This window comes from Megalopta genalis, chromosome 5 (genome assembly GCF_051020955.1).
Source record: "Megalopta genalis isolate 19385.01 chromosome 5, iyMegGena1_principal, whole genome shotgun sequence".
Taxonomy (NCBI): domain Eukaryota; kingdom Metazoa; phylum Arthropoda; class Insecta; order Hymenoptera; family Halictidae; genus Megalopta; species Megalopta genalis.
In genome coordinates, this window is record NC_135017.1 from 7527771 (window position 1) to 7555116 (window position 27346).

At 36.3% G+C, this 27346-nt stretch overlaps 1 protein-coding gene across 2 annotated transcripts in view; it reads right to left on the reverse strand.

The window, feature by feature from the left end:
* stet (stem cell tumor) overlaps positions 1-27346 on the reverse strand; it is a 763180-nt gene that overhangs the window by 43423 nt on the left and 692411 nt on the right. For both annotated transcript variants that reach the window (XM_076522434.1, XM_076522433.1), the window contains one exon: positions 22115-22257. In XM_076522434.1, the coding sequence (XP_076378549.1) occupies positions 22115-22257 (143 nt within the window). The remainder of the gene's footprint in view (positions 1-22114; positions 22258-27346) is intronic.

Consider the following 27346-nt stretch of genomic DNA (forward strand, 5'->3'; position numbering starts at 1 on the left):
GAACGCGTCCGAGGAGAACCGTTGGAATTCCAGCGGAACGATTTCACGTTGGCCTAATCGCGACTGCTCTTTGACGCTAACTTGTGGCGTTCGTTTCGAGCGAAAACAAGACCAGAAGGCGACTAAACGATGTTCCAAGAGCGGTATTTTCTTTTTTTGCATTCTTGCGGGGAAAACATAATTTTGATTTCTGTGATCTTGTGGCTGAACTATTTTAGGACGATCCTTGTCAAATTTCGGATCAAGAATTCGCTGTATCGTCGAAATTAATCACCGACGATTAGTGGCGATTTTTTTCGAGAATAAGATTGGATAATTTGCGACAGAAGAAAATCTCATTGGAATCAGAGTTCTGCAAAATTACAATTGAATTAGTCGAGCAATTATGATTAGAAAGTTATTCAATTGCATTGTAATTCGTAATTGAATAGGAGTAAAATTACAAAATATTATTATTTAAAATATTAAATTACAAAAAAATAATATTATTATTATTAAATAATATTATATATATTATATATTATTAAAAAATAATATTATATATATTATATATTATTAAAGAATAATATTATATATATTATATATATTATATATTATTAAATGATATTATTTTAATTACGAATTATAATATAATTATCATTTATTCGACACGTCGTGTCGAACAAGTAATAAACAATGAAATGATAATTAATAAGTGACAATTGAAATTGTATTCATAAATAACAGATTAATTTCATTATTTCAAATAATACGTTTAGATCAATATAAATAAGAAAAAATTATTTGTTATTTGAAACTTCGAATAGAGGACAGAAATAATTATTTATCATCTATATACACAGTGGCGTGCATAATTATGGACTCGATGTAATTCTTATTTCCGAAAGAAAACCGGTTAAACTGGGGTTTTCGAATTTTTATAAACACAAAAAGTACAAATGTAATTAAAACAGTAAAAGAAACATCTACATTTATACAACAAAATTTCCAATTTATTTCATGGTTATAGAACTATAAAAATACGACAAAATAAAATACGTTTCATACGAAACAAGATACAAAGTGTCCAGAAATAACAAAAATGGGCGCAAATATAAATTATAATTGAATATTTTTATTATTTAGGAAATATGATTGTAAAAGAAACGTAAATTCTTTCATTGGCTACCGAACGCGATTTAAATCGTCTGAAATCTCAAACGATCGTATAAATACGTGTTTATGTATTCGCGTGTCAAATATTCGCCCGGCTCGCGAAGATTAGCTTTACCTCTAAGTATAGAGTAGCGAGACGCTTATACTCGACCCAATCTCAAGCAAACATATCACGGTTTTTAATCGATCAAATCGATGAATTTTTACGAGCGAATTCCGGCGCGTCTGAAACCGGATTTAAACAATATCGAAACCGGTTATCGAATTTAACGGATCCGTGACGGAAGAGAAAAACGCTTTCTAAATCGAAAGAACGAGACCGTATTTTTCGCGGTGCGAGCAATGAAGAAATCCGGGCTACAATTCTAAGGGGGGAAAAAAGAAAAAAGAGAGAAAGAAACGGCGAAAAGTCGGGCGTTTTCGCGATCGGACACCACAGTCTTCGAAACGGGAAAACAGCGGCTGTCGGAGGGGAGAAGTTCACGGGCGGCGTCCCGATGCCGATGCCTTCGAGAAAACGGCGATCCCGGAGCGTGTTCGGTGCGTCGACCGCATCGCAACTAGACGCGACGGTGCTCAGACTCGTCGAGGATGCAAATTGTGCGCTTAATAGGCTCACGTTTTGCTCGAGCGACTCAGCTTGCATGTCAGCCGAGCCGGCGCGGCGCGGCGCGGCGCGACGGCCCCCAGGTTTCTGGAATTCCGTCCTCGCCGCAGCTTTTTCTTCGCGGAGGAGCTGCCCGGGAAAGCTGTCGATATCGCTCCCCTTCAATTTTCAGTGAAAACGAACAATTATTAACCGCGAGAGTGAACCGTTCCCCTCGTACGAACGATTCCTTTTTACGATTCCCGCGAAACAATCGGCAAAAGTTTACGCGAAATGCGAACGGAATTAGAGAGATTAGGGGTTGTTGCGGGGCTGTGATCGGGGCATCGGAAACCTTATTATTATGATATTATAATATTATTATATTATTATACATGATATTATTATATCATTATATATCATATATTATTATATTATTATATCATTATATATCATGATATTATTATATTATTATATATCATATATTATTATATTATTATATATCATGATATATCATGATATTATTATATTATTATATGTCATATTATTATTATATTATTATATGTCATATTATTATTATATCATTATATATCATGATATTATTATATTATTATACATCATATTATTATTATTATTATTATTATTTATTAAATAACCTTGACATAACCAAAAAATTATTAAATATCACACTATATTATAATTAAATTGATATTTAAACTGCACGTAAAAATATAAACCGAATATAAAATTATGGAGTAAATTGATATATCGATGCAATGACGATTGTATCCGTTAAATTAAAAATACATTTAAAAGAAATACTTTTATTAAATACTTTTATTTGATAAATGAATGATGTAATAAAGTATCGGCATCACCGATCGGTAAATTTCTTAAATTATATAATAATATTATATAAGATTACATTAAATTATATAAAAATATTATATAATATCTGATTGTTCATTGTTTTCCGTTAATAACTCGTAAACGAAGCCGCGAATTGCATTTTCGCTAAGGAAAAAGTTACTTCAAATGACCTTAATAATTATTTCCCGCTTGTACCATAATTTTGGAACATCATGTATAGAGAAGATATTCGACTATAATTCAAATTTCTGTTAGTTTTATTATTTACCAAAGAAAACGTTTCATATCCCTGTTGCCATATTCACCCTTATTCCACTAGGAACGCACGTAGCTTCGTCACTGTCGATAAAATAGGAAGACCTCCAGAGACCCCGCTACCGGAACGCGATGGTTGATGATTAATGATTGCGACCCGTTAGTTATTGTATCTAATTTGTAATAATTGGGCAAAAAGTAATCCGATCAATGATTAACGATTATAGCTCGTCAGCTATTATAAAATTACTATGTATTTACTTACAACAACAATTAGTTATCATTACAGTAATTGTAACGGTCGGTTGTTATTATAATAATTAGGTGAAATTCTCATTAAATTAGGTTCCGAGGAATCTGAAAAAATTCTGAACTACTTGTTACATTACGTGTCTGTATAATTGAATTCAATTAAATAGCGATAAAATTTTAACAGCCACTTAAATTGTAATCGGTTTTTAATTAGAATTTAAATCGTGGTCAATGTGGAATAATAAAACAATTATCTCCGCAAGCGATTCTCCATTGAAATTCTAATCCGTGAAATTCTGATTATTCGGAGCTTCTAAAAATCTGAAAAAATTCCGATTCGTCCATTGAAGTCTCTATTTCAAGACTGTTTTACTGCACGATCGTTCAATAAAATGTTCGCACATTTTTGCAATAAAAAATGGCGATATCCGATTGAAAAGAGGAAGTAAAACACGCTATTCTGTGCTTGAAATTTTCATTATCCGAGCTATGAAAAAATCTGCAAAAAATTCTGCAACATCAATTCGAGTCCCCGCTTCATCCAAAAAATAGTCCGCTATCCAAACATCCACAGTTCCCAGAGATGAATCAGAAAACTCGACGCACTAACGCGGGCAGAAAATTCAATTGGCGCCAATTGCTCCCCGCTATTCTCGAACTTCTAGCAACGCGATCTCATCGAATAAAATAATATCGCCAAACTAAACCATCGGAGAACAGTTTAAGGCAAACCGGAACGATCGAATTCATATTGAAATTCTTCTATAATATCCGCTGCTGCATCCAGCGGGTCCAATTTCTCCGGACCGTGAAGCGGGATTAGGATTGAAGAGCGTAAACGAATGGGAAAATAAGGAAGACAGGAATAAAAGTTTACCCGCGCCATGAATATTTCGGTTTGCACGTGGGAGAGATCCGGCGGGGACGTCTCGAGACTGGCGAGTACCCGTTCGGGGACAATTTGCAAATGCGATCGATTCACGGGAGTGTGTAATTCACGGAATGGATCGTTGCAAAAACCGGTGCCGCCCAGAGCCACTCCTGTTTCGAGGACGCGGAGGAAGTCGCGAGAAATAAGATAGGCGGAACCTGACACCATTCGTCTGATGAAGTCATTCGGAATCGTTTTGATGCTGTTGGACACTATTTGTGACCATTCAAAGTCGTTCGTGACCGTTGTGAATCGTTTGAGAGTATTGAAAACTGTTTGCGGATCGTTTGAAGATCGATGAAAATTGTTTGAAGCCATTGAAAATTGTTTGAGATCGTGGAGGATCGTTTGAGGCTATTGAAAACCATTTGTGGATCGTTTGAGATCGATGAAAATTGTTTGAGGTTGTGGAGGATCGTTTGAAAGTATTGAAAATCGTTTGTGACCGTTGTAGATCGTTTGAGATCAACGAAAATTGTTTGAAGCCATTGGAAATTGTTTGAAGTTGTGGAGAATCGTTTGAAGTTATGGAGAATCGTTTGAAGTTATGGAGAATCGTTTGAGGGCATTGAAAACCGTTCGTGACCGTTGTGAATCGTTTGAGAGTATTGAAAACCGTTTGCAGATCGTTTGAAGATTGATGAAAATTGTTTGAGATCGTGGAGGATCGTTTGAAGCTATTGAAAACCATTTGTGGATCGTTTGAGATCGATGAAAATTGTTTGAGGTTGTGGACGATCGTTTGAGAGTATTGAAAATCGTTTGTGACCGTTGTAGATCGTTTGAGATCCACGAAAATTGTTTGAAGCCATTGGAAATTGTTTGAAGTTATGGAGAATCGTTTGAAGTTATGGAGAATCGTTTGAAGTTATGGAGAATCGTTTGAGGGCATTGAAAATCGTTTGTGACCATTGTAGATCGTTTGAGATCAACAAAAATTGTTTGAAGCCATTGGAAATTGTTTGAAGTTGTAGAGAATCGTTTCAGAGCATTGAAAATCGTTTGTGACCATTGTAGAACGTTTGAGATCAACGAAAATTGTTTGAAGCTATTGGAAATTGTTTGAAGTTGTGGAGAATCGTTTGAGGGCATTGGAAATCGTTTGAGATCAATGAAAATTGTTTGAAGTCATTGGAAATTGTTTGAAGTGGTGGAGAATCGTTTGAGGGCATTGAAAATCGTTTGTGACCATTGTAGATCGTTTGAGATCAATGAAAATTGTGTTTGAAGCTATTGAAAATTGTTTCAGGCCATTGAAAGTCGTTTGTGATCATTGTGGCGGAACGTTCGAGATCAATGAGAATTGTTTGATGACATTGAGTACTGTATGAGATAGTTGAGAATCGTTTGAGGATCTGATATTTTATATATATTTTTTAATGTGATATTTTGTATATATTTTTGAGAATCTGATATTTTGTATACATTGTTGAATCTGATATTTAGTATATAATCTTCAATTTGATATTTTATATATAATTTTGAATCTGACACATTTTTGGATAGGTTTTATATCCAATAGATTTTGTATCCAATATTTTCGAATAGGAAATTTTCAGACACACTGAGGAATATTTAAATTATTTTCGATCTCGAAATACGGCGGCAACGGATTATTTTATTGGAGAAGCTTCGAAGCTCCTCGATAAGAGAAGCGACAAGAATGTCTATCCATTTCGCATAATTTCGCAGTAACGTAAAAAGGTGGAGGAGTATGTTCGCGGTACGCCATCGAGTATCCCTTATCGGTAAACCCCTGGCCGGTTACACACCCCCCTTTCGAACCGTTATCAAACGTTTTCTGGTTATTAATGCGAAAAATGTCTGGCCGATTCTCGAGCCGCTTTTTATCCACGTTTTATCGCATTTTATGCAAAAATATGTCTCGGGACCATCTGATCACTGTGACCCGATTCTTGGCAGAGAGAAAACCTCTGCCTTATCGTACTTGTTCAAGAATAATTAATATCTAAATATTTTTTTTTTCTGATCTCTATTGTAATGTTCAGATGTCGGGATTTATTTAAATTATAATGAAACGGTTTCGGGAAAAATACATTTGCATTTCTGATAATGCATTCTTCTTTTGTGAAATTGGTGGCTTTATGCATGTACAGATTTTTTGAAGACGGACACTAATTTTATATTATATTATATTATATTATATAATATTAATATAAAATTAAATATATTATATTATATTAATATAAATTAATATAATATGATATAATATGATATATGATATGCTATAATATAATATAATATAATATAATATAATATAATATAATATAATATAATATAATATAATATAATATAATATAATATAATATAATATAATATAATATAATATAATATAATATAATATAATATAATATAATATAATATAATATAATATAATATAATATAATATAATATAATATAATATAATATAATATAATATAATATAATATAATGTAATGTAATGTAATGTAATGTAATGTAATGTAATATAATGTAATATAATGTAATATAATGTAATATAATATAATATAATATAATTTCAGTGACATTTTATGAAATTATATGTGATATAATGTAATACCATAAACGTTTTATGAAAGTACGTACAACAAACACAAGTGTATACGTCCGACCTAATGTTTATATCTCTCACGAATTCATTAGACAAGATACAAAGATCATATCGAAGTAAACTGAAGATTTTAATTGAAAAGGGGATTGGCCTGATCATACTGCGGAAAGAGGATATTGCCATAAATGCAAAGAATATTGATTTAGATATTACAGTAACGATTAATAATTTGTTATTTCATGGACCCACAAAATTGGAACTTACCTTCCAAAACCCACCCCAGCATTCTACGCATAGTTTCACGTAAGCTCCGTAGCCGGGCGAGCCCGCAAATGGCGAAAACGATTCCCGAAGAACGCATAAATACGCGACGGCGGGCAGCGACGCGACGCACGGATGGAATCGGAATTTCTCGTTCGGCCATGTAATTTCGGTGCCGCGGCTCGATCAAACGCTGCCCGAGCGGGCCAAATTAAATCGAATTAATTATTCGATGTGGCGGGGAGCGTAGCCGAAGGTGTTATCGCAAACAAAAAGATCAAAAGCGGCTTCCGCCGGGGGGAGATACGCCACGGATTGTGTGCCGTAAACAATTCCGTCCATTCGAGGCACGTTGCAAGGCAAATCCAAGTTCACCGGAGCAGCGGAACACGCGCCGCGGAACCGTGAAACGTTTCGAAAACAATTTTCGAACAACTCTCGAATTGCGTTAAACATTTCGGCCTGTAATCCGAACTAATGGAAACGGAAATAGTTCCTCTCGCCCGTTGCCTTTCAGCCTTTCAACCGGTGCTTTCTTCCGGAAGGCACGCGCGCGGCACCACGGGCCGCGCGCGCGCGCGCGGGCCGCCGACTTCGCGCTGTCAAAAGTATCTCGAAACGCGAACTTTCCGAAATTTTTCCCTCCGCGTTGCTTGGTTCTTCTTTTTCTTTTTCTCCTCCTTTTTCCACCGTATTCTGTTTGTCGAGCTTTTAACGCGCGGCCCCGCCCTGCGAGCCTCGGCATTTACACTGACAATTTCAATTTGTTTATTTTCCGTTGCTACGATTATTGATTCGCGGCATGTGGACTTTTATTCGAAGACGTTTCGCGTGGTGATATTGTGCTTTTGAAATTTATGTTCAGGCTAAGTCGTAGCCCGAGGTAATGATCGAGATCACCATTCTGTCGGAGATGAACTTTTTCGTAGGACTTTTTTTTGGAAGGTGTAGGTATTACAGATGCTTTGTTCAGTCACCTCTGTGTGAAATATATTGCAGCTACTTTCTTTGGATTTCTTTGTAAAGTATACTAGATTGTATATTTTACAGCAATTTTCTTGTTGATAAACTCAGCGTTTTTCGTAAAACATGCTGTTATAAATTGAGTACTTTAAAGCGGTTTCGTTGGTGACGATATCGTTATCTGTTCTCCTTTGTAGCATTGTTCGATTACAATGTTTAAAAAGTCATTAAATTAACGAAAGATGATGAAATGATAACTACTAAAAAATTATTAAATCGAGAAAAAATGATTGAATTATAATTGTCAACAAGTGATGAAAACAGGAAATACAAAAAATGATGAAATTATAATTATTAAAAAATTATTGAACTACAATTATTAAAAAGTTATTAAATTAACAAAAAAATGATGAAATTGCAATGATTAAAAAATTATTAAAGCAGCGAAAAATGATCGAATTACAATTATTTAAAAAATTATTAAATTAACGAAAAATGATAAAATTACAATTACTAAAAAATAATTAAATTAACAGAAAAATGATGAAATTACAATTATTAACAAATTATTGAATCAGTCAAAAGGACAGAATTACAATTATTATAAACAATTAAATTAACAGAAAGTGATCGAATTGCAATTATAAAAAAGTTATCGAATTAACGAAAAATGATGAAACCACAATTATTAAGAAATAATTAAATTAACAAGAAAACAAGCTAGAAATCGGGCAAAGAACACCAACGCAACAGGCCGAAGTTGCGACAAGAGGAGGAAGTTTACGAAGAGGATCAAAACGAGGTCGCGGAACGAGGGAAGACAGATCCATCGGGGATCCTAATTTCGTGCGACCTTGCGAACGATGATCGCTAATTCCGAGCACCGGGAACGTTTCCTCGGCCGGTTTTACCACCCACACATGGTCTCCAATTCGTTCCTGTTCGCGGACGTGGCACGGAAACATCTTTTCGAGGATACCCCGGACTCCCTATTTTCGCGAACGCTGCGATACCATTGTCCGATCCGACGGTGTTCCGCGTTCGCTTCCTGCAATTAGCGCGATTGTCTCGATTTTTCTCGACCTGCGGCATTCTCACGACGGGCCGCCGCGCCGCTACGCGGAGGACCGATGACGACTCTTGGCGTCGGGACGGGACAAAGTGTGTGTGTGTCTCAATGGGCCGCGGTTTGCGAGATCGCTGATTGCATCGAAAATGATGGACTGTGGATTTCGTACTGTTGTGGAATATTTTATTACTTTCTTTGCTTGGGATTCGTTGTTTAAATAATTGATCTTGTAAGATCGATCTGACCGCTCGAGTTTTATGTTGTCGATTAATTCGTTGATAATTTTGTTTTCTGTTCGAAAGAACTGCGGATTTCTATATTGTCTAAATATATATAAATACATACTCGTACATAGATCGATCTATGTATAGGCAACGTTGTTTATTTTATAATGAATTATAGTGAATTTTTATTATATATTTGGATTATAATATGTTTTTATAGAAGTTTAAAAATTAGTAGATGTTTGATAGAAATTTGGATAGAGATTGTAAATTGTAATAGATTTTTAATAGGAATTTAGATGAATTGATTTCAAATAAGAGCGATGTCAATAACAATAAATTTTTATCATAAATTTTAACTAAAATAGATATCTAATGAAAATTTATGACAACAATTTTAAATTATAATTCATTATTAATAGAAATCTAGACTGTAATTAATTTTAAATGGGGACGATGTTAATTCTAATGAATTTTTATTGCGAACATGAATGAACAGATTTTAATAGTAGCTTAAATTTAAGTAAATGTTAAATACAAATTCAAATGGAAATTTTAAATTATGATAGATTTTTAATAGAAATCTAGATTGTAATCAATTTTAAACGGGCAGGATGACGAACATTATAATGAATTTTCATTTCGCATTCGAATAGATTTTAATTAGACGCTTAAACGTTACTAGATTCTCAATAAAAACTAAAATAACAATTTTAAATCATGACACGTTTCTAACAGAAATTTAAATTAACCGATTTTAAATAGGGATGAAATCGATTACAGTGAATTTTTATATAAAATTTAATTATAACGAATTTACATTCGGAAATGGCAATTTCGTTATCGAAAATGTCGTCAATCAAACGACTTCGAATTCGCGGATATTCCATAGGTCGCCAATCATCGGTAAAAATATCGAAGCATCCCCGGTCTCATTGCGGTCGTCCTCTAATTCCTCGGAAGGCTGTCCATCGTGCTTGGATCATCCCCCCCTCCTCCCCTCCCATGCAAAATGCAGAAGTTCCGTGCGGCGCACGTGGCGTATCAAGGCCCGACGGCTTCTTTTCTGCATTTATACGACATTAGACGAGTCCGCCGGCATAATGGTCCCGGTCGTCGGGCATGCATAAAATGGCGCGCATCCGGCAGGCCCGCTAAGATGGACGCCGTTATTTAAATCGCGGAAGAGGGAGGGAGGAAGACGAGGGGGGAGAGAGAGAAAGAGAGTGAGAGAGATAGAGAGAGGAAGAGATAGAGAGATAGCGAGAGAAAGAAAGAAAGAGCGAGCGAGAGAGAGCGCGAGAGAAGAGAGCGCGAGAGAAGAGAGCTCGCGAGAGAGAGAGCGCGAGAGAAGAGAGCGCGCGAGTGAGAGAGCGCGAGAGAAGAGAGCGCACGAGTGAGAGAGCGCGAGAGAAGAGAGCGCGAGAGAAGAGAGCGCGAGAGAAGAGAGCGCGAGAGAAGAGAGCTCGCGAGAGAGAACGCGCGAGTGAGAGAGCGCGCGAGTGAGAGAGCTCGCGAGTGAGAGAGCGCGAGAGAAGAGAGCGCGCGAGTGAGAGAGCGCAAGTAAGAGAGCGCGAGAGAAGAGAGCTCGCGAGTGAGAGAGCGCGAGAGAAGAGAGCGCGCGAGTGAGAGAGCGCAAGTAAGAGAGCGCGAGAGAAGAGAGCTCGCGAGTGAGAGAGCGCGAGAGAAGAGAGCGCGCGAGTGAGAGAGCGCAAGTAAGAGAGCGCGAGAGAAGAGAGCTCGCGAGTGAGAGAGCGCGAGAGAAGAGAGCGCGCGAGTGAGAGAGCGCAAGTAAGAGAGCGCGAGAGAAGAGAGCTCGCGAGTGAGAGAGCGCGAGTGAGAGAGCGCAAGTAAGAGAGCGCGAGAGAAGAGAGCGCGAGAGAAGAGAGCTCGCGAGAGAGAGAGCGCGAGAGAAGAGAGCGCGCGAGTGAGAGAGCGCAAGTAAGAGAGCGCGAGAGCGAGAGAGAGAGAAGAGAGAGAGAGAGAGGCCGGCTCGCCGCCGTTTCGATTTTCCTTTCCGCCGGAAGCCCGCCGTTGCGAGATATCCGGCACGCCAGAATCAATTCTTCCGGGGTGATTCGCCCGGAACGGCCTGCCTCTTCGTCTCGAACCCGTCGGGTCCCGGGCCGATTGCATTTTTATAAGCGAACGGCAGACGCAAAAGGATCGGGCGACGAGACACGCCGTCGGGAAACGGACGGGTCTCCCGATCTGTTTACGGGGCACCGTCGGAATTTATGGGGGCCTCGCGGCGTCCCGACCGTGCAGGCCGGGATTTCGTTTTCACCCGGCTTTCACCGCGTTTTTTCGCGAAAGTGAACTTGTTCCGCGGAAATTTCGCCGACCGCTCGATTCGATATCGATTTCAAATCGAGACTGAAAGCGAGATGATAGCAACACGCGCGGCTGATAGATCGCGTGAAAGTCTTCAGAGAAAACCATCTCAGCTGTTCGCCGCGATCGTTGAACCTGCTAACGGTTGTTTATTATCCTCGTTCGTTGTCTCTCGCAGGATTTCATCGCGGTTTATTAGTTGAATTTTTATCGGCGTCGGTTATTATCGTCTTAGCTCGCGGCCTTAATTTCGGCGCAATTGTTAGATCGAATTTCGAACAATGCGAATTTATTATCCGTGCGAGAGTCCACGATGTCGTTTCGATTGCTACTAGATCAATGATAGATTGAACTTGGTTGCGCTTTGAGACCGGAGATTGCTAACAGATTCATCGTTATTGTATTTTTAGATTAAGAGTTGCTAACCGATTCAACCTTGTTGCGTTTTCATACCGCGGATCGCTGATAGATTCAACCTTGTTGCGTTTTTAGATCGGAGATTATCAGCAGAGTCATCCTCATTGTATTTATGAACTGGAAGTTGCTAATAGATTCGTCGCATTGTTGCAATTTTCAAGTGGATTCATCAGTGTCGCTGTGCTAGGATGAGCATTGATAAATGATTCAACGTTGTTGCTGTTTTAAAGCGACAGTTGCTCATTGTCTCATCGCGCGGTTGCAATTTTAGACTGAATATTACGAACAGGTTGATCGTTGTTGCATTTTTAAACCGAAGATTTATTGTTAGATTCGTTAGATTCAACCTTGTTGCACTTTTAAGCTGAATGCTGCCAATAGACTCGTCACATTGTTGTAATTTTCGAGTGGACGTTATAGATAGATTAATTATTTAGACTGATTAATCATTGTAGCATTTTTGAAATAGGAGTTATTAATAGTCACTAATCAAAATTGCATCCTTGGACACAAAATGTAAAAAATTGCAGGTGCGGAACAAAGATTGAAAATGATCTAAAAATTATCACTGTACTCGACTGTGCAATAATACACTAAACAAAGTTGCATTTTTAAAAACAGATTCTCAAATGAAGACAGTAAAAGGTGACTAATTGGAGAGCTAACAAAGAGCCGAACGAATGAACCTTTCAAAATGATCATTGCAGTGTTAGCTGCACAATAATACGCTAAACAAAGTTGCATTTTAAAAATTAGTATGTCAAATGAAGACAGCAAAGATGATCGCCTTGCAAGCCGAAGAAGAAGAAATCGAAAGAATCCTTTGATGTTATCTCTGCAGGGTCAACTATTCAATAATGCAGTAAACAAAGTTGCAGTTTGGGAAAAGAATGTCGAATTAAGACAGCAAAAGGTGACTAATTGGAAAGCTAACAAAAAGCCAAACGAATGCACCTTTCAAAATGAACATTGCAGTGTCAGCTGCGCAATGATACGCTAAACAAAGTTGCATTTTTAAAAACAGTATATCAAACGAAGAAAGCGAAAGATGATCAGCTTGCAAACCGAAAAAGAAGATACCGAGCGAACCCTTATCTCTGGAGTGCCAACTACACGATGTTGCACTAAACAAAGTTGCATTTCTATATACGCAACATAAAATGAGGATACAGATGAACGATCAACTCGGTAGCTGACAAAGAATCGCGCGAACGATTCCTTCCAAGGTTTCCTTCACAATGCTATCTGCGCAACGACACACCAATCAAAGTTCCACCGAAACGAATGCATCTGTAATTACGCACGGCCGGCAACGTCTTGCAATGGGAACACCGATATAACAGTTGCTGGTCGGACAATGAAAGGCGGCGACGCGTTCGTGGATCCAGGCTAAACGTCGCGTCGCGTCGCGTCGGACAGATTGAAAAGCGAGGTGATTAACCGATCGCGGAGAAGAACGGGATCGGTTCGTTCGTTATTGGACCAGCGAAACGCTGAGGCATCAGGCTCGACAAACTGGTCCCACGGTTCGGCGATAAGTACGAAGTTTTCGGGGTGTAATTAACAACTGGAAAGTAGTTAGAACGGCTGACAGCCTTACCAACGTCTGCGGAACGTTCGAGTCAACTTGCTGAAACTACGCCTTTATTCGGGCGTTTCTCGATCGGATGCACTTTCCGGCAACTTCGAGACCAACGCAACGTGTCCATTTTGATGTTTGCGGAACCTAAACCGCGCTTATACGTAATTGAGTCAATTTTTCGATTGTATCAAACTTTTACGAGCTACCTGTATACCTGAATCGTTGTTTATAATTTTACTGTATTTTATACGACTGTATTTCATCGTACTTAATTATTTATTATAGTTTTTAATGTGAATAATAATGATAATATTTATAATATGATATACGTTATACTTTATAATATATATATATATATATATATATATATATATATATATATATATATATAATATAATATATATTTAATATTTATATATAATATAAATTTATAATAATATATGTGTGTGTAATATTATATTATATATAATATATTTATAATATAATATATACTTTACAATATATATACAGACTTAAATATTATACTTTATAATATATATTATAATTTACTTATATGTTATACTTTATAATGTATATAATATAATATGATAATTACATAAAATAATATACAATAAGACGAATAATACAATATACATTATACTTTACAATGTATATAATGTAACATATAATATAATATTAATGATGGTATTTATAATACAATATATACTATACTGCATAGCATACTTTATAATATATATATATTTTTATTATATATTATACATTTATTATTTTTTTATTACATATTTATGTATTTATACATTATATATTACATAATGCACAATAATTATTCAGCAAAAATGAATACTAGTACTAACAATGAATATTAATTAATTACAATGACTACTAACACTAAAAAGCAATAAATCATGTAATAAGTCCATTTCAATTTCACCGAGAAATTGCATTTTGAGAATCAACAACCCAGTTGCGAAACCGTGGAAACAATGTCGAATTTACGGGGATGAAAAACAGGTTCGACAGAATGTTAAAGAGAGCTCGAAAATCGATCGATCGATCGATCGATCGATCGATAGATCCATCGAGTAAAAAGGAATACTGCTGGTGGCATTAATAACCGGCGTTTGCTACAGTATCCTTTCGGCAACAAGAAAACTACTTTCACGGAAGACTGATAACGCCGGAAAGGATCGGGAGCGAACGGCGGAACGGCGGGGGATGGAACAAAGGGAAAGAAGAAAGGGGAAGGCGCGCGCCGCCCCCACGGTCTATGGGAAAACGCCGGGTCACTCTTATCACCGTTTCCATACGCACGTAGGGAAAATGGTCGCCTTATCTGGCGTTTCCATGAATAATTTAGAGAGCTTCGCTGCTGAAAACTTCTCTCCACCGGCCTCGTTCTATCGTTCTCCGGCGTTGCTACCCCCTCGCGCGACGCTCCACCACCGGCATCGTCCACGGGAAAAGGAGAAAAAGGTTGGCGAGCGGAGAAAAGGTCGGATCGGAAAGAGGAGAGATCGTGACTCTTCGCGACTCTTATATAGTTTATGACTCTTCGTTCAGTTTAATTGCGAAAGATTCGGAAAATACGATCGATTTTATTTGACACAATTTTGTGTTGGCCAGGATAATTTAGGCAGCTGTGATCTTATTCGACGGTAAAATTATTCGAAATAATTCGTTTAGTTTTATTGTAGAAGATTTAGAAAGTACAATTAATTTTATTTTGTGTAATTTTGTGTTGGCCACGATAATTTAGGCAGCTATGATTTTATTCGACGGTAAAATTATTCGAAATAATTCGTTTAGTTTTATTGTAGAAGATTTAAAAAGTACAATTAATTTTATTTTGTGTAATTTTGTGTTGGCCACGATAATTTAGGGAGCTATGATTTTAATCTACAGTAAAATTATTAAAAATTATTGATATAGTTTAATTGCAGTAGATTTGAAAAATGTGATCAATTTTATTTGAAATAACTTCGTATTGGTAACGATAATTTAGGAAGCTACGATTTGATTCTACAGTAAAATTATTCAAGATAATTCGTTTAATTAAATTGCAGAAGATTTGAAAAATACAATCACTTCGATTTGAAATAATTTTGTGTCGATCTCGTTAATTTGGGGAGCTAATTTAGTTAATTTAGCGAATCCACAGTGAAATGATTGAATAACTAACACGATTTTAAATAATGTTGCAACATTTACTGTTATTAATTAGCATGCAATTGATTTAGAAGTCAGTTCGATTTTAAGTAACGTTATATCGTCGTGAAATTATTGACAATGATTTAACAGCTTGTGGTTTGTTTAAAAAGTATGGTTAGTACGATCTGAAATAATTTTTATTATTAACAACGAATTATTAACGACGAATAATTGTTCTGCCTGTTGTTTTTTAGTAGGATACTCCGATTGCAGCCGAAGCATTTTTGTTGTCGATTGTCGAGGAATATCAGTTCTCTGCATGTTCCATTTTTGCAATCGAGGTTTCAAGTATGACATTGTTGTAAAGAAGATTTACGGAAACCCGTAAAGTTAGAAACAGAGAAGCCTACAACCATAGAAGTAGATAATCTACGAACTGTAAGTGAACTTGCACTAAATGCTCAAATAAGAAGATTGAAGAAAATGGCGCCAACGTGAGCGGAGTCTAGCGAAGACTATAACGCACGAAACTGCATAATTACGAAACTGCCTTGTTAAAATGTTTCTTACACTTTTTTCTAATAATCGTCAACAAACTTTTTGGTCTATATTGTTATATATAGTAAATATGTAATATTATAATATTAATATTATAATAATATTATAATATAATATTAATATTATATGTATAATAAATATATAATAAACATATAATAAATATACTATATCTACATATATCTACATATATATATATATATATATATATATATATATATATATATTGTATATCTACATATACAATGTATATTTTTATAATAAACATTTATAATAATATTATAGTATTATATAATATATATATATATATATATATATATTATATAATAATAATATATAATATAATTATATAATAATATTATAATAAATATTTACCATTTCACAAAAAAATCAAAGCAATCGAAATTGCAACTCTCTAAACTGAAAATTCTACAGTTGTTAAGAATCGATATAACTATCGATCTTTTACATTTGGTGATTTTAAGGACAAAGTAATAAGACTGACTGATCCAATAAAAAAAAATGTGCACGATGTAAATCCGTTTGATAGGTTATGTAGGCAAGGATCTACTTCCATAATGGGCCGAGTTATTTTTAAATTAAGCATCGTCGAGAGTTTTCCTTATGAAAATGTGGCGAGGACTGCAAACGAACGGGTAATTTTTGTTCGCGACGCTTTAGCTCGCGCGTTTACAAAGTTGAATCGTCCCCGGGAACCGTGAAAACGCGCAAAATTTTTAAGGGATGATTTCACCCTTTTCACACTGAACTTCCGGCGCGGAATGAAAAAACTGTTTTTTATCCAGACCAACGCGCTTTACAACCGCCGCGAAGCTTTATCAGCACAGCAATTTTCCTGTTGCGGAAGATTCGCGAATTATTCCTCGCTTTTTGCGCCGGGTAGAAGTAGGTACCTCCAATATTCCACGTAACGTAATCACAAGTAATCGTACGCGGCATTTTTAATATTTAGCACGTGTACTACGTGATTTTTACTTCTTCGGTAGTTATTATTATTATTGTTATTCAATATTTAGTAGCCGGTGATTTTTATTCATTTTCGTTTATTTTGGTGATTTTTCCTATTATTTATATTTTTATATATTTCCTTTTATTATTTAGTGGTTTTCATTTCTTAGTTTTTATTATTTAGAAATATTTCACTACTCAATTTTAATTATTTTGGTAACTTTGATTTCTCGAATTCTGTTATTCAATTTTTATTATATCGGTAACTATTACCATTCAATTTTTATTGTTTGTAATTTTTATTACTCAATTTCTACTGTCCAATTTTCACTATTTACTATTTTCTACTATTTTACTTTTATTGATTGCTAATTTTCATTATTCAATTTTTATTATTTTGGTCACTTTGGCTACTCAATTTCTACTATTAAAATTTTATTATTCTGGTCATTTTGGCTACTCAATTTCTATTATTCAATATTTATTATTGTAGTCACTTTGGCTACTGAATTTCTACTATTTAATTTTTATTATTCTGGTCATTTTGGCTACTCAATTTCTATTATTCAATATTTATTATTGTAGTCACTTTGGCTACTGAATTTCTACTATTTAATTTTTATTATTCTGGTCATTTTGGCTACTCAATTTCTATTATTCAATATTTATTATTGTAGTCACTTTGGCTATTAATTTCTACTATTAAATTTTCATTATTCTGGTCATTTTGGCTACTCAATTTTTACTATTTCAATTATTTGAACTACTCAATATCTACTATTTAATTTTACTTTCGTTATTCAATTTTTACTGTCAGTTGGTCTGCACCATTCAATTTTTAATATTTTCGTAATCTGTTCTCTTCAATTATTATTTGCTGTCTCTACCACGTAAGTAAATATAATATTTATAAACCCTCGCAAAAAAATGTCTCAAAAAATCTGTTGATCCAAAAACTCCTCGAACATCTACAAATTGCACGATAGGAGATCCTCCACTCTATAAAAATACAATTAAAAATCATAACCAGAGATCCGCATTAAAAATCAATATCAAGTACCAAATTTGAGAATTCGATGTAACAATTTTAGTTTCAATTTCCAATCCGAAGCTCTGCTAATGAAGAATTAACGGATAAGATAACGAGCCGGTCGACCAACAAAAATGGCGTCGGAAGGAAGTGGCCCCGCTTAAAATTCGCGGCGCGCGCCGCGAAAAAATGGGCACGCGTGACAGATTGCACATTTCGGCGACCACTTTTCCCGATTGGCCGCGCGAATGCACTCGATGCAACTGCCGCGTTAATCCTTGACGCTAATTTCGCTTTCGGCGGCTCCCTCGCGCGAATCACGTTGCAATCTCCCAGCGAATCGAATCGAATCGAATCGAATCGAATTCAACCGTCGTTCCGCCAGTCGAACAGAATTACGTAAATGTGCTGGCACGCGCCCTGGTCCCATGCCGGAAAATACGTTTCCTTCCGCCCCCTCCCCCTTCCCGCGCGCCCACGCCATCGGCTATTTTTCGTAAAGAACCGTCTCGCCAAACTTTTTCCCTTCTGTCTATTGTTTTATCACCGTTGCCCCTCTTCTTGCCCCCCACCCCCGCCCCCAGTTTTGTTAAGAGAAGACGCTGAGGGCTGCTGAAATTTATTTAGCTGTATTACGGATTTATGGTGATCGCTGTTATTACCATAGGGTGGTGCTGTTCGGTCTGCTCGAGGGTCTGGCCAGATTTATCTTTGCTGGGGAAAATACGACGGTGGATGTAGCTTTGGATATTTGATTGGATGTTGGAGTATTGGGTGCGACCGAAATTGGTAGTTAGACAATAGCAATTCTAAGAGTTTCGGTAGATCTGGTCTTCATAAATAAAATAGAGTGAAAGACTTTATTGTGAGTAAGATTTAAAAGCAAAATAAAACTATGTTGATTTTAAATTATATTTTTCCATACTCTAGACTATATTTTTATATATTAGACTATATTTGTATACATTGGACTATATTTTTATATATTAGACTATATTTTTATACATTGGACTATGTTTGTATACATTGGACTATATTTTTATATATTAGACTATATTTTTATATATTAGATTATAATTTTACACATTAAGCTATATTTTTACAGGTTGAACTGTACTTTTATATATTAGACTATGTATTTATATATTGAACTATGTTTTTATATATTAGACTATATTTTTATACATTGGACTATATTTGTATACATTGGACTACATTTTTATATATTAACTATATTTTTACACGTTGGACTGTATTTTTATATATTAGACTACGTATGTATATATTTGAATGTATATTTTTATAACTATGTTTTTTTATATATTAGGCTATATTTTTATATATTAAACTATACTTTTTTTTATACATGAAACTATATTTTTATACATTAGATTGTGTTTTCATACATTAGATTATATTTTTATGCATTGGACTACATAATTTTCATATATCAGACTATATTATTTCATTGGATCATATTTTAATAATCTTCCTATTCCGTTTCAATATCTCCCCAAAAAATCACCCTAAACTTACGCACAAATCGCAATTAAAATATCGTTTCAAAAAATTTCCCCTCCTATATACAAGTTCAAGTATTCCTTCACTTCTCACAAACGAAAAAATTAAACATCGAAAACATTCATCAAGAACATCTCGAAAATCAGTCCGCAAATTGTTCGAAATCCTGTATCTTCGATTCACCTGTTCTCAAAGAAGGAATACAATGGAACAAGAACATTTCGGTAAGAGTGAAACATTTCCACTTCATTGAACATCGTTGAATTTTTGATTCAGACGTTTGTGAAAATCTGTCGTCGCCGATTAAATTTAAGAGCCGTTCTCAATACGGCCGATCGCTGGAATCCGTAACAACGGATTAATCGCGGGCTAAAATAAAACGTGCATATCCGAGTATCGAGTAAAGAACGATTCAATAACCGGGTATAATAACGCGTAAAAACGTCGCCGTTAAAGAACAGTAATCGACGTTTTAAATATTCCAAATTGGGATTTATACGCGGCGACTGGCCGATAAACCGTTCGTAAGTTTAAATTTTCCCGTATTCGAAAATTCATTGCGCTGTGTGTGTATTTCCGCGACGTATATATATAATATAATAATAATAATATATATAATAAATATAAATATAATAATATATAATATAATAATAATATATATATAATAAATATAAATATAATAATATATAATATAATAATAATATATATTATTATTATATTATTATTATATATTATTATATATTATTATTATATATATATATATATATATATATATATATATATATATATTATAAAAAATATTATATATATTAAAATTAAATATTATTATATAAAAATTATATTAATTATAAAAAGATATATATAATGTAATACACGTATATACATATAAATAACCTGCACGCGGAACATTTGAAAAAGTAATGGGACAGTTTATGAAGCTTGTAAAAACAGAACTCCGTCACCGATTGTGCCCATAAATAATTCCACGTGCATCATCGCGTCCCGCGTTTCCCGAAGCGCGCCGCATCGCGATTCCAAATTAATATTAATTGCTTTTCATCCAAATTATTTAAATACGCGGCAGCTAATGTTTGCGTTACGATTTCCAATGAACGCGAACGATTCGAGCGGTACAATAAGTAATACAAATACACGCAGTGTATTGGCAAAATAGACGCTCATCACCGTTGTATTTTTAATTTTAATTTTTTTTTTAATTTATTTTAATTAACAATTTTTTTTTAATTTACTGCTTTATAAATCAAAGTTGCCTCTGCTTTTAATAAATATACGGAGATTTTGTTCATCGCGCTCGATCGAGGAATAAAGTAATTCGAATTTGTCTTAAAATCGACGATTACGAAATTTTCGTTTGATTAATTAAGTATGAATCTTCCGGATGCTAGTTTCCAATTATTTATCACTGATAGCAAGTTCGATTAAAGACGATCTTAGTTCGCGAAAGAAAAGAGGAAGGTTTTTGATGGATTCGGTCATGGTTACCATAATATCACTGGAAATGTTCGCAACTATTTCTATCTTTCGGCCGACACAATTAATAGTTATTTTGTCAATTAAATCTAGATTTCTCTGTTTATAGTATACAACGTGTAAAACTGTGCGTAAATTATTGCTTTCGTTGCTGTTACGATTTTTCTTCCAAAATTTCCATAAAATAAGCAAAACGAAATAACGAGAACAAAACAATATATTTCTTGACAAAAGAAAGATTATTTATAATCTACTAATTCTGCACATTTTGTATTCTACTTTTTATCTGAATTTTCCTACTCTTTATTCTATTTATTATTAACACTGTGTCCTATCTTTGCCCTCAATTCTTTTTCACTTTTATTCCATTAATTGTTAACATTGTAATTTCTTTTCTCTGAATTTTTCTGATTTTTATTCTATTTATTATTAACACTGTGACCTAATCTATCCCCTCAATTTTTCTTCACTTCTATTCCATTAATTGTTAATGCTGTAATTTATCTATTCTCTGAATTTTTCTGATCTTTATTCTATTTATTATTAACACTGTGTCCTATCCTTCCCCTTAATCTTTCCTCACTTTTATCCCATTAATTGTTAACATTGTAATCTATCTTTCCCCTAAATTTTTCTAACCTTTATTCTATATTTATTGTTAACATTGCGTCCTCTCCTTTCCCTTAATTTTTCGTTACCTTTATTCCCTTAATTGTTAACATTGTATTCTCTATCTTTCCTCTGAATTTTCCAAACCTTTATGTTATTTATTATCAACACTTCCCCTCAATTACTATAACTCTTTCGTATTAGAAAATTGATGCATTTTACCCCGAATCGTTAAACGGTTTACGTTCCAAACAGACCTCAGTGGATACAGAAATTGTCAACGGAGTGGTTCGATTACGTTTGAACAGTTTGGTACTCACCCGGCATGAAGGAACATATAGAACGCGAACCTCCAGAGCTCGAGACGTTTGTCCGGCCTGTAAATGAAGACACTATCGATTGGTACCGGACCCGACGGATTCACTTCTCCCATCGCCACTGTGTAGTACGTGAAGAAACCCAGCTGGAACAAGCACGACAAAGATCGTTAGCAGAAACACCACCGTTCACAAGGATTTAATAGCGCTGTCGCACCGTTCCCAAACTTGTCAAGGTTATTGAATAGAACGACCAATTTTTATTTAATCGCTCGGCTGCGTCGAACTACTTTCAAAATCAATTTCGTACGCGTTTCGTCGGTCACGCTGGGCGCAGCTTCTTTTGGGCAAGTTGTTTTAAAATTACAGTAAATTCTCCCTTACAGTAAATTGACGCTCAGATCGCGCAGAAAAATGGACAGTTTGCGAAGAGGAGATACGATTATAACTGTTCTTCCCAAATTGTTCATTTTTGTGTACAATCTGAGCGTCGATTAGGGAGAATTTATTGTATTCTAAATTATTCTAAATTATTAAAATTACGAATATGTTTTACACAAGAGCATTTTAATCTAAATTGTAGGAGAATTATTTTTGTTGTAAGATGCGAAATTGCTATTTCTTTATGACGTGTACGTATACACGACGTCCGCGGCTGAGAGATTAATTTCTGTTTCTTACGATTGTCTTGTAAAATATGCACATTGCATAAATATCCGCAATCTGATTGTAATAACAAAAGATTTAATGACAGGTGTAGGAGGAACAATTTAGACGATAAATTTTGACCGACGACGCGCAGGGAAATGTTTCGTTCCACTGTGCGCCGTTTGCACATTAATCAGCCCATTTGAGTTAGCAAAATTAGACGTCACGGGGGTAGAGAGAGAGAGAGAGAGAGAGAGAGAGAGAGAAGAGAGAGAGAGAGAGAGAATGAAAAGAGAGTGAGAAAGAAAAGAAAGAGAACGAGAGAGAGAGCGACAGAGAGACAGAAAATGGGAGAGAGAAGCGAGAGAGTGTGAGAGAGACAGAAAATGGGAGAGAGAAGCGAGAGAGTTTGTGAGAGAGAGCGAGAGAACGAGAGAGAAAGAAAAGAAGAAAAGAGAGGGGAAGGTTCAGAAAGAGAAGGGAGAGAGTGAGAGAGAAAGCAAGAGAGAGAGAATAGAGTGAGAAGTGAGAGAATGAAAGAGAGAAAGGGAAAGAGAGAGAAGAGAGAATTAGAGAGAAGAGTGGGAAAAGAAAGAGAATTAGAGAGAAAAAAAGAGAGAGAATTACAGAGAAGATAGAGAAATGAGAGAGAAAAAAGAGAGAGAATTAGAGAGAGAAAAGAGAGAGAATTAGAGAGAAAAAAGAGAGAGAATTACAGAGAAGATAGAGAAATGAGAGAGTATTAGAGAGAAGAGAGAGAAAAGAAAGAATTAGAGAGAAGAGAGAGAAAAGAGAGAGTATTAGAGAGAAGAGAGAGAAAAGAGAGAAAAAAGAGAATTAGAAAGAAGAGAAAGAAAAGAGAAAATTAGAGAGAAGAGAGAGAATAAGATAGAGAGAGAGAGAGAGAGGGAGAGAGAAAGAGACAGATAGCTACTACAGTCTCGCCTAATGCCGAAGATTGCCACTCTAATTCGCGCTTTTCGTGCGCAACAAAGGCGCAGCCACGTTCGCCCCGTTTTCGGGAGCAGCATCAGCGTCGACGCAATATCACGAAGCCTGATTTATATTGACCATTCACGCTCAACCACCGCCGTAATGCTGCACGCACAACCGGCTCTCGCACCCGCCGTCACTTACATTCACTCGGGAACCCGGAAGTCCGGATCATTATGACGTAATAAACGTCCCTACCACGCCGTCTGTCACTCGTGTGCCTTATTACGCCCCGCCATACCTCTCTGCTACCGCCATTCGGAAATCCCGCGGGGCGCCCGCCCGAGTTCGAAGTTTTTCGGACGAAGTTGCAATTAATTAGTGGGCGCCGGATTCTACTTCGGCGTGGGAGACACTCGACTTTCGTGACGCAGGGCTGACAGGTTTTCTCCGTTCGCAATTTAACCTTCTGTTGCATGAGCTTTTTTTATCAGAAATTAAAAACAATATAGTTGTCTCCGTTACCGCGCTTAAATAATAACGTATGAAGAGATCAAACGAAACAAATACGGATAATGGTATATTATTTAACGATTTTTACGAATGTCCTCACATTGGAACTTCGAGAACGGTATCGAAAGTTTTTATTTCGTATAAAAATCTGTGAAACAATTTCACCGAACAATCACTGACGGTGAAATTGTTCTACAATTTTAAGATGTTCGAAAATTATCTTACAATTAATTGATACGCTCGACTGTTTTGTTCTTTCTTCTTTTTTTTAAATCGTATCCAGTACGATGCACTTTTACAGGTATTATAAATTAAATTCACTTGTCGTCATTGTCTAAAACGATGCGATACACGTGCTGAAAATTTCATCGAAACTGGTTGACGTCACTAAGAGTTACAAACACTTAAGTTGCCGAAATCAATATACTTTTTTAAGTTTTATTTGTCATTCCAAGCAATGGCAGATTTAAAAAAGCAATTTCAGTAATTGTCCAGTAGACTAGACCATCTATCGCGTAAAAAAGAATTCAAGTCGTACAGTCCATAGTGAACAAAAGTTATACCGTTTTAGAAAGTGTCTATATACAAGGTTCATGGGGGAAATGAAAGGTTACTGAGGTAATTTGAAACAACTCTTTCCTTAGCGAAAATGTTCCACAAGGCTTCGTTCAGGAGTTATTAACGAAAAACGCTGTCCAATGAGAGGCGCGCTCGGTTGGCGCGAGGCGGCGGAACTGGGCTCCGTCCGCCCATTGGCTCGGCCGCCGCGCGTCAGCTGATTTCGGCCGCCTCGCGCCAGCTGATCTCGGCCTCTCATTGGTCACCGTTTTTCCTTAATAACTCCTGAACGAAGCCTCGTAGAACATTTCCGCTAAGGAAAGAGTTACTTCAAATCACCTCAGGAATCCCTCATTTCCCTATTTCCACTAACTTTTGGGACACCCTGCATATTTACCCCTGACCGTTTACAGAGTAGCAACTGGAACTAAACCCGGCGACCCACCGCGTTCCAGAAAATTGCGCGCAGGTGATGCAGTCGTAATGCGGCAGACGAAACACGCGACTTCCGCATCGCATATCTTGTCTAGCCGAAGCATCTTCGAGATCCCGGTCGTCCGGCCTGTATTTATGCGACGTTGCGCAGAATTACTGAACTCTTTTCGCGTCCCTAGCCACCCCCCTGGACGTCTGTCTTTAAACGTTCGCTCTATATCCCTCGTCCTCCTTTGCGTCCCCGGGTTGCTGCTCTTCGTTTTCTATCGTCGTCGTCGTCGTCGACGTCGACGTCGTTTGATTCTTTCTCCCCGTTATTTATCTTTGACTCTCCGTTTTCATTTCTTGCCATCCGTTAACCCGGCCACCGTCGCCGTTCCCCCTCTCTCCCCATCTCGCCGGTTTCCTCCCTTCCTGCTTCTTTTTCAAACGGGGGATGAAAGACGCCTCTGCGCCCGAAGACGGCCGCCGCGCCACGGTCCCGCGAATTTCTCTGTTCCATTAGCACAAAGGAACGACAGTCACGCGCGCTCCTCCTGGAATTAAAGGACCTTCTCGTCCTCCCTGTTCCTCCCTTCATCCACCGGCGTCCTCCTCCTCTTCGCTCGCAGTCCTCCGACTCCCTTCACAGCGCATCCGTCCGCAGCCGCGGGCTGGTTCGCAGGCACACTCGCAATTAAAGGGTCTTAATTGAAAGACGCGCCGCGGCGGCGCGAACGGAATTACGGATAATAACGAAACGTCGCCGATAAGTCAGCTAAACGGACCTCGAGCCGCCCCTAATTACCGAGATATTATCTGAAATTGGCGCGTGTCCCCGCCGTCCGGGATGGAAGCTGATCGGAGCTGCTCGAGTCGCGGGCGGCGGCGTCTCTCGGATATCGCGGAGATCGCCGCTATTTTCACCGATACAGTAATTTCGCTGAGAAATGCTTGGAATCGGGAATCGAAACGCGCAGATCTAAGAATACTAAGTCGCGCGAGGACACGATTCTTCGAACGTGTTTTATAGGAACTCGAGGCTGTCGGCAAGAAAAGTCAGCGGCCAGCATGTCGGTGTGTATTAACCCTAGAAAGATAACCATATGACAACGTACGTAAAAGATAACCATACGCTTCAGAGGCGCATGCTTTTCTAAGGCGTCAATTTTATACTAACAATGGATATTTATTTAAGTTAATCTAGTCATTTTAAAGGTTTGGCATTATTGTAAAAATAAAATGCATTTATATTATATTTTTTTATATTTTAAGTAATTTTAAACTTAAATCACTAGACTCTATGAAAAATTAACAAAAATCAACAGTCTTCGCAGGCGCCTCTGCGACGTAGGTTATCTTTCTCGGGTTAGTATGAATAGATAGTAATGCTGGAATTAATTGTGAATTATGTTTTTAATTGTATTAATAATTATTTCATTATATTAACCATCAGCGGACCAGAAGTATTTAAAGTCTACATTTCAAGTAGTTAGACCAAGTTATATTTCATACGAAGAGAAATTATATGCTAAAGATTTATATATGAAATATATGAAAAAAAATTTATTTTATAAAAATTCATTGATATATTTTCATCAAAGTACAAAGTTTTCCGTTAGATTTTACGGTTATATTGATTTTTGCAATGTATATGGCAACATTGGTCCGTTAAGGGTTAATAATAAATTAACTTTTTTATTTCCAACTTTTTGCCACGATCCGAAGGCAATTCGGAGGCCACGTGACACGATCCGATGGCAATTCCGAGACTACATACCATGTTAACGAACTAATATCCTGTTATTTGCACTCAGATCTTGGTAAAAGTACTAGAAAATGTATTGGAGATAGTTAATAAAATATACTATTGTTTATTTGAAAGAATGTTTCTAAATTGATTCGACGTCGAAGAGACGAGTAATTGAAAGTGCAACAAATTCTCTCTAATTGACGCTCAGATTGCGCACAAAAATGGGCAATTTGCGAAGAGGTGATACGATTATTCGTTTATATAATTGTTGATAATCGGTAACTATAAAAATCATAAGAACTATGACTATATAAGGCTCGCATAATCGTATCTCTTCTTCTCAAATTATGTTGTAGTAAAGAAAATTATTCATTGAAATAATATTTTTTTAAAGATATACTGGAAATAACGATTTG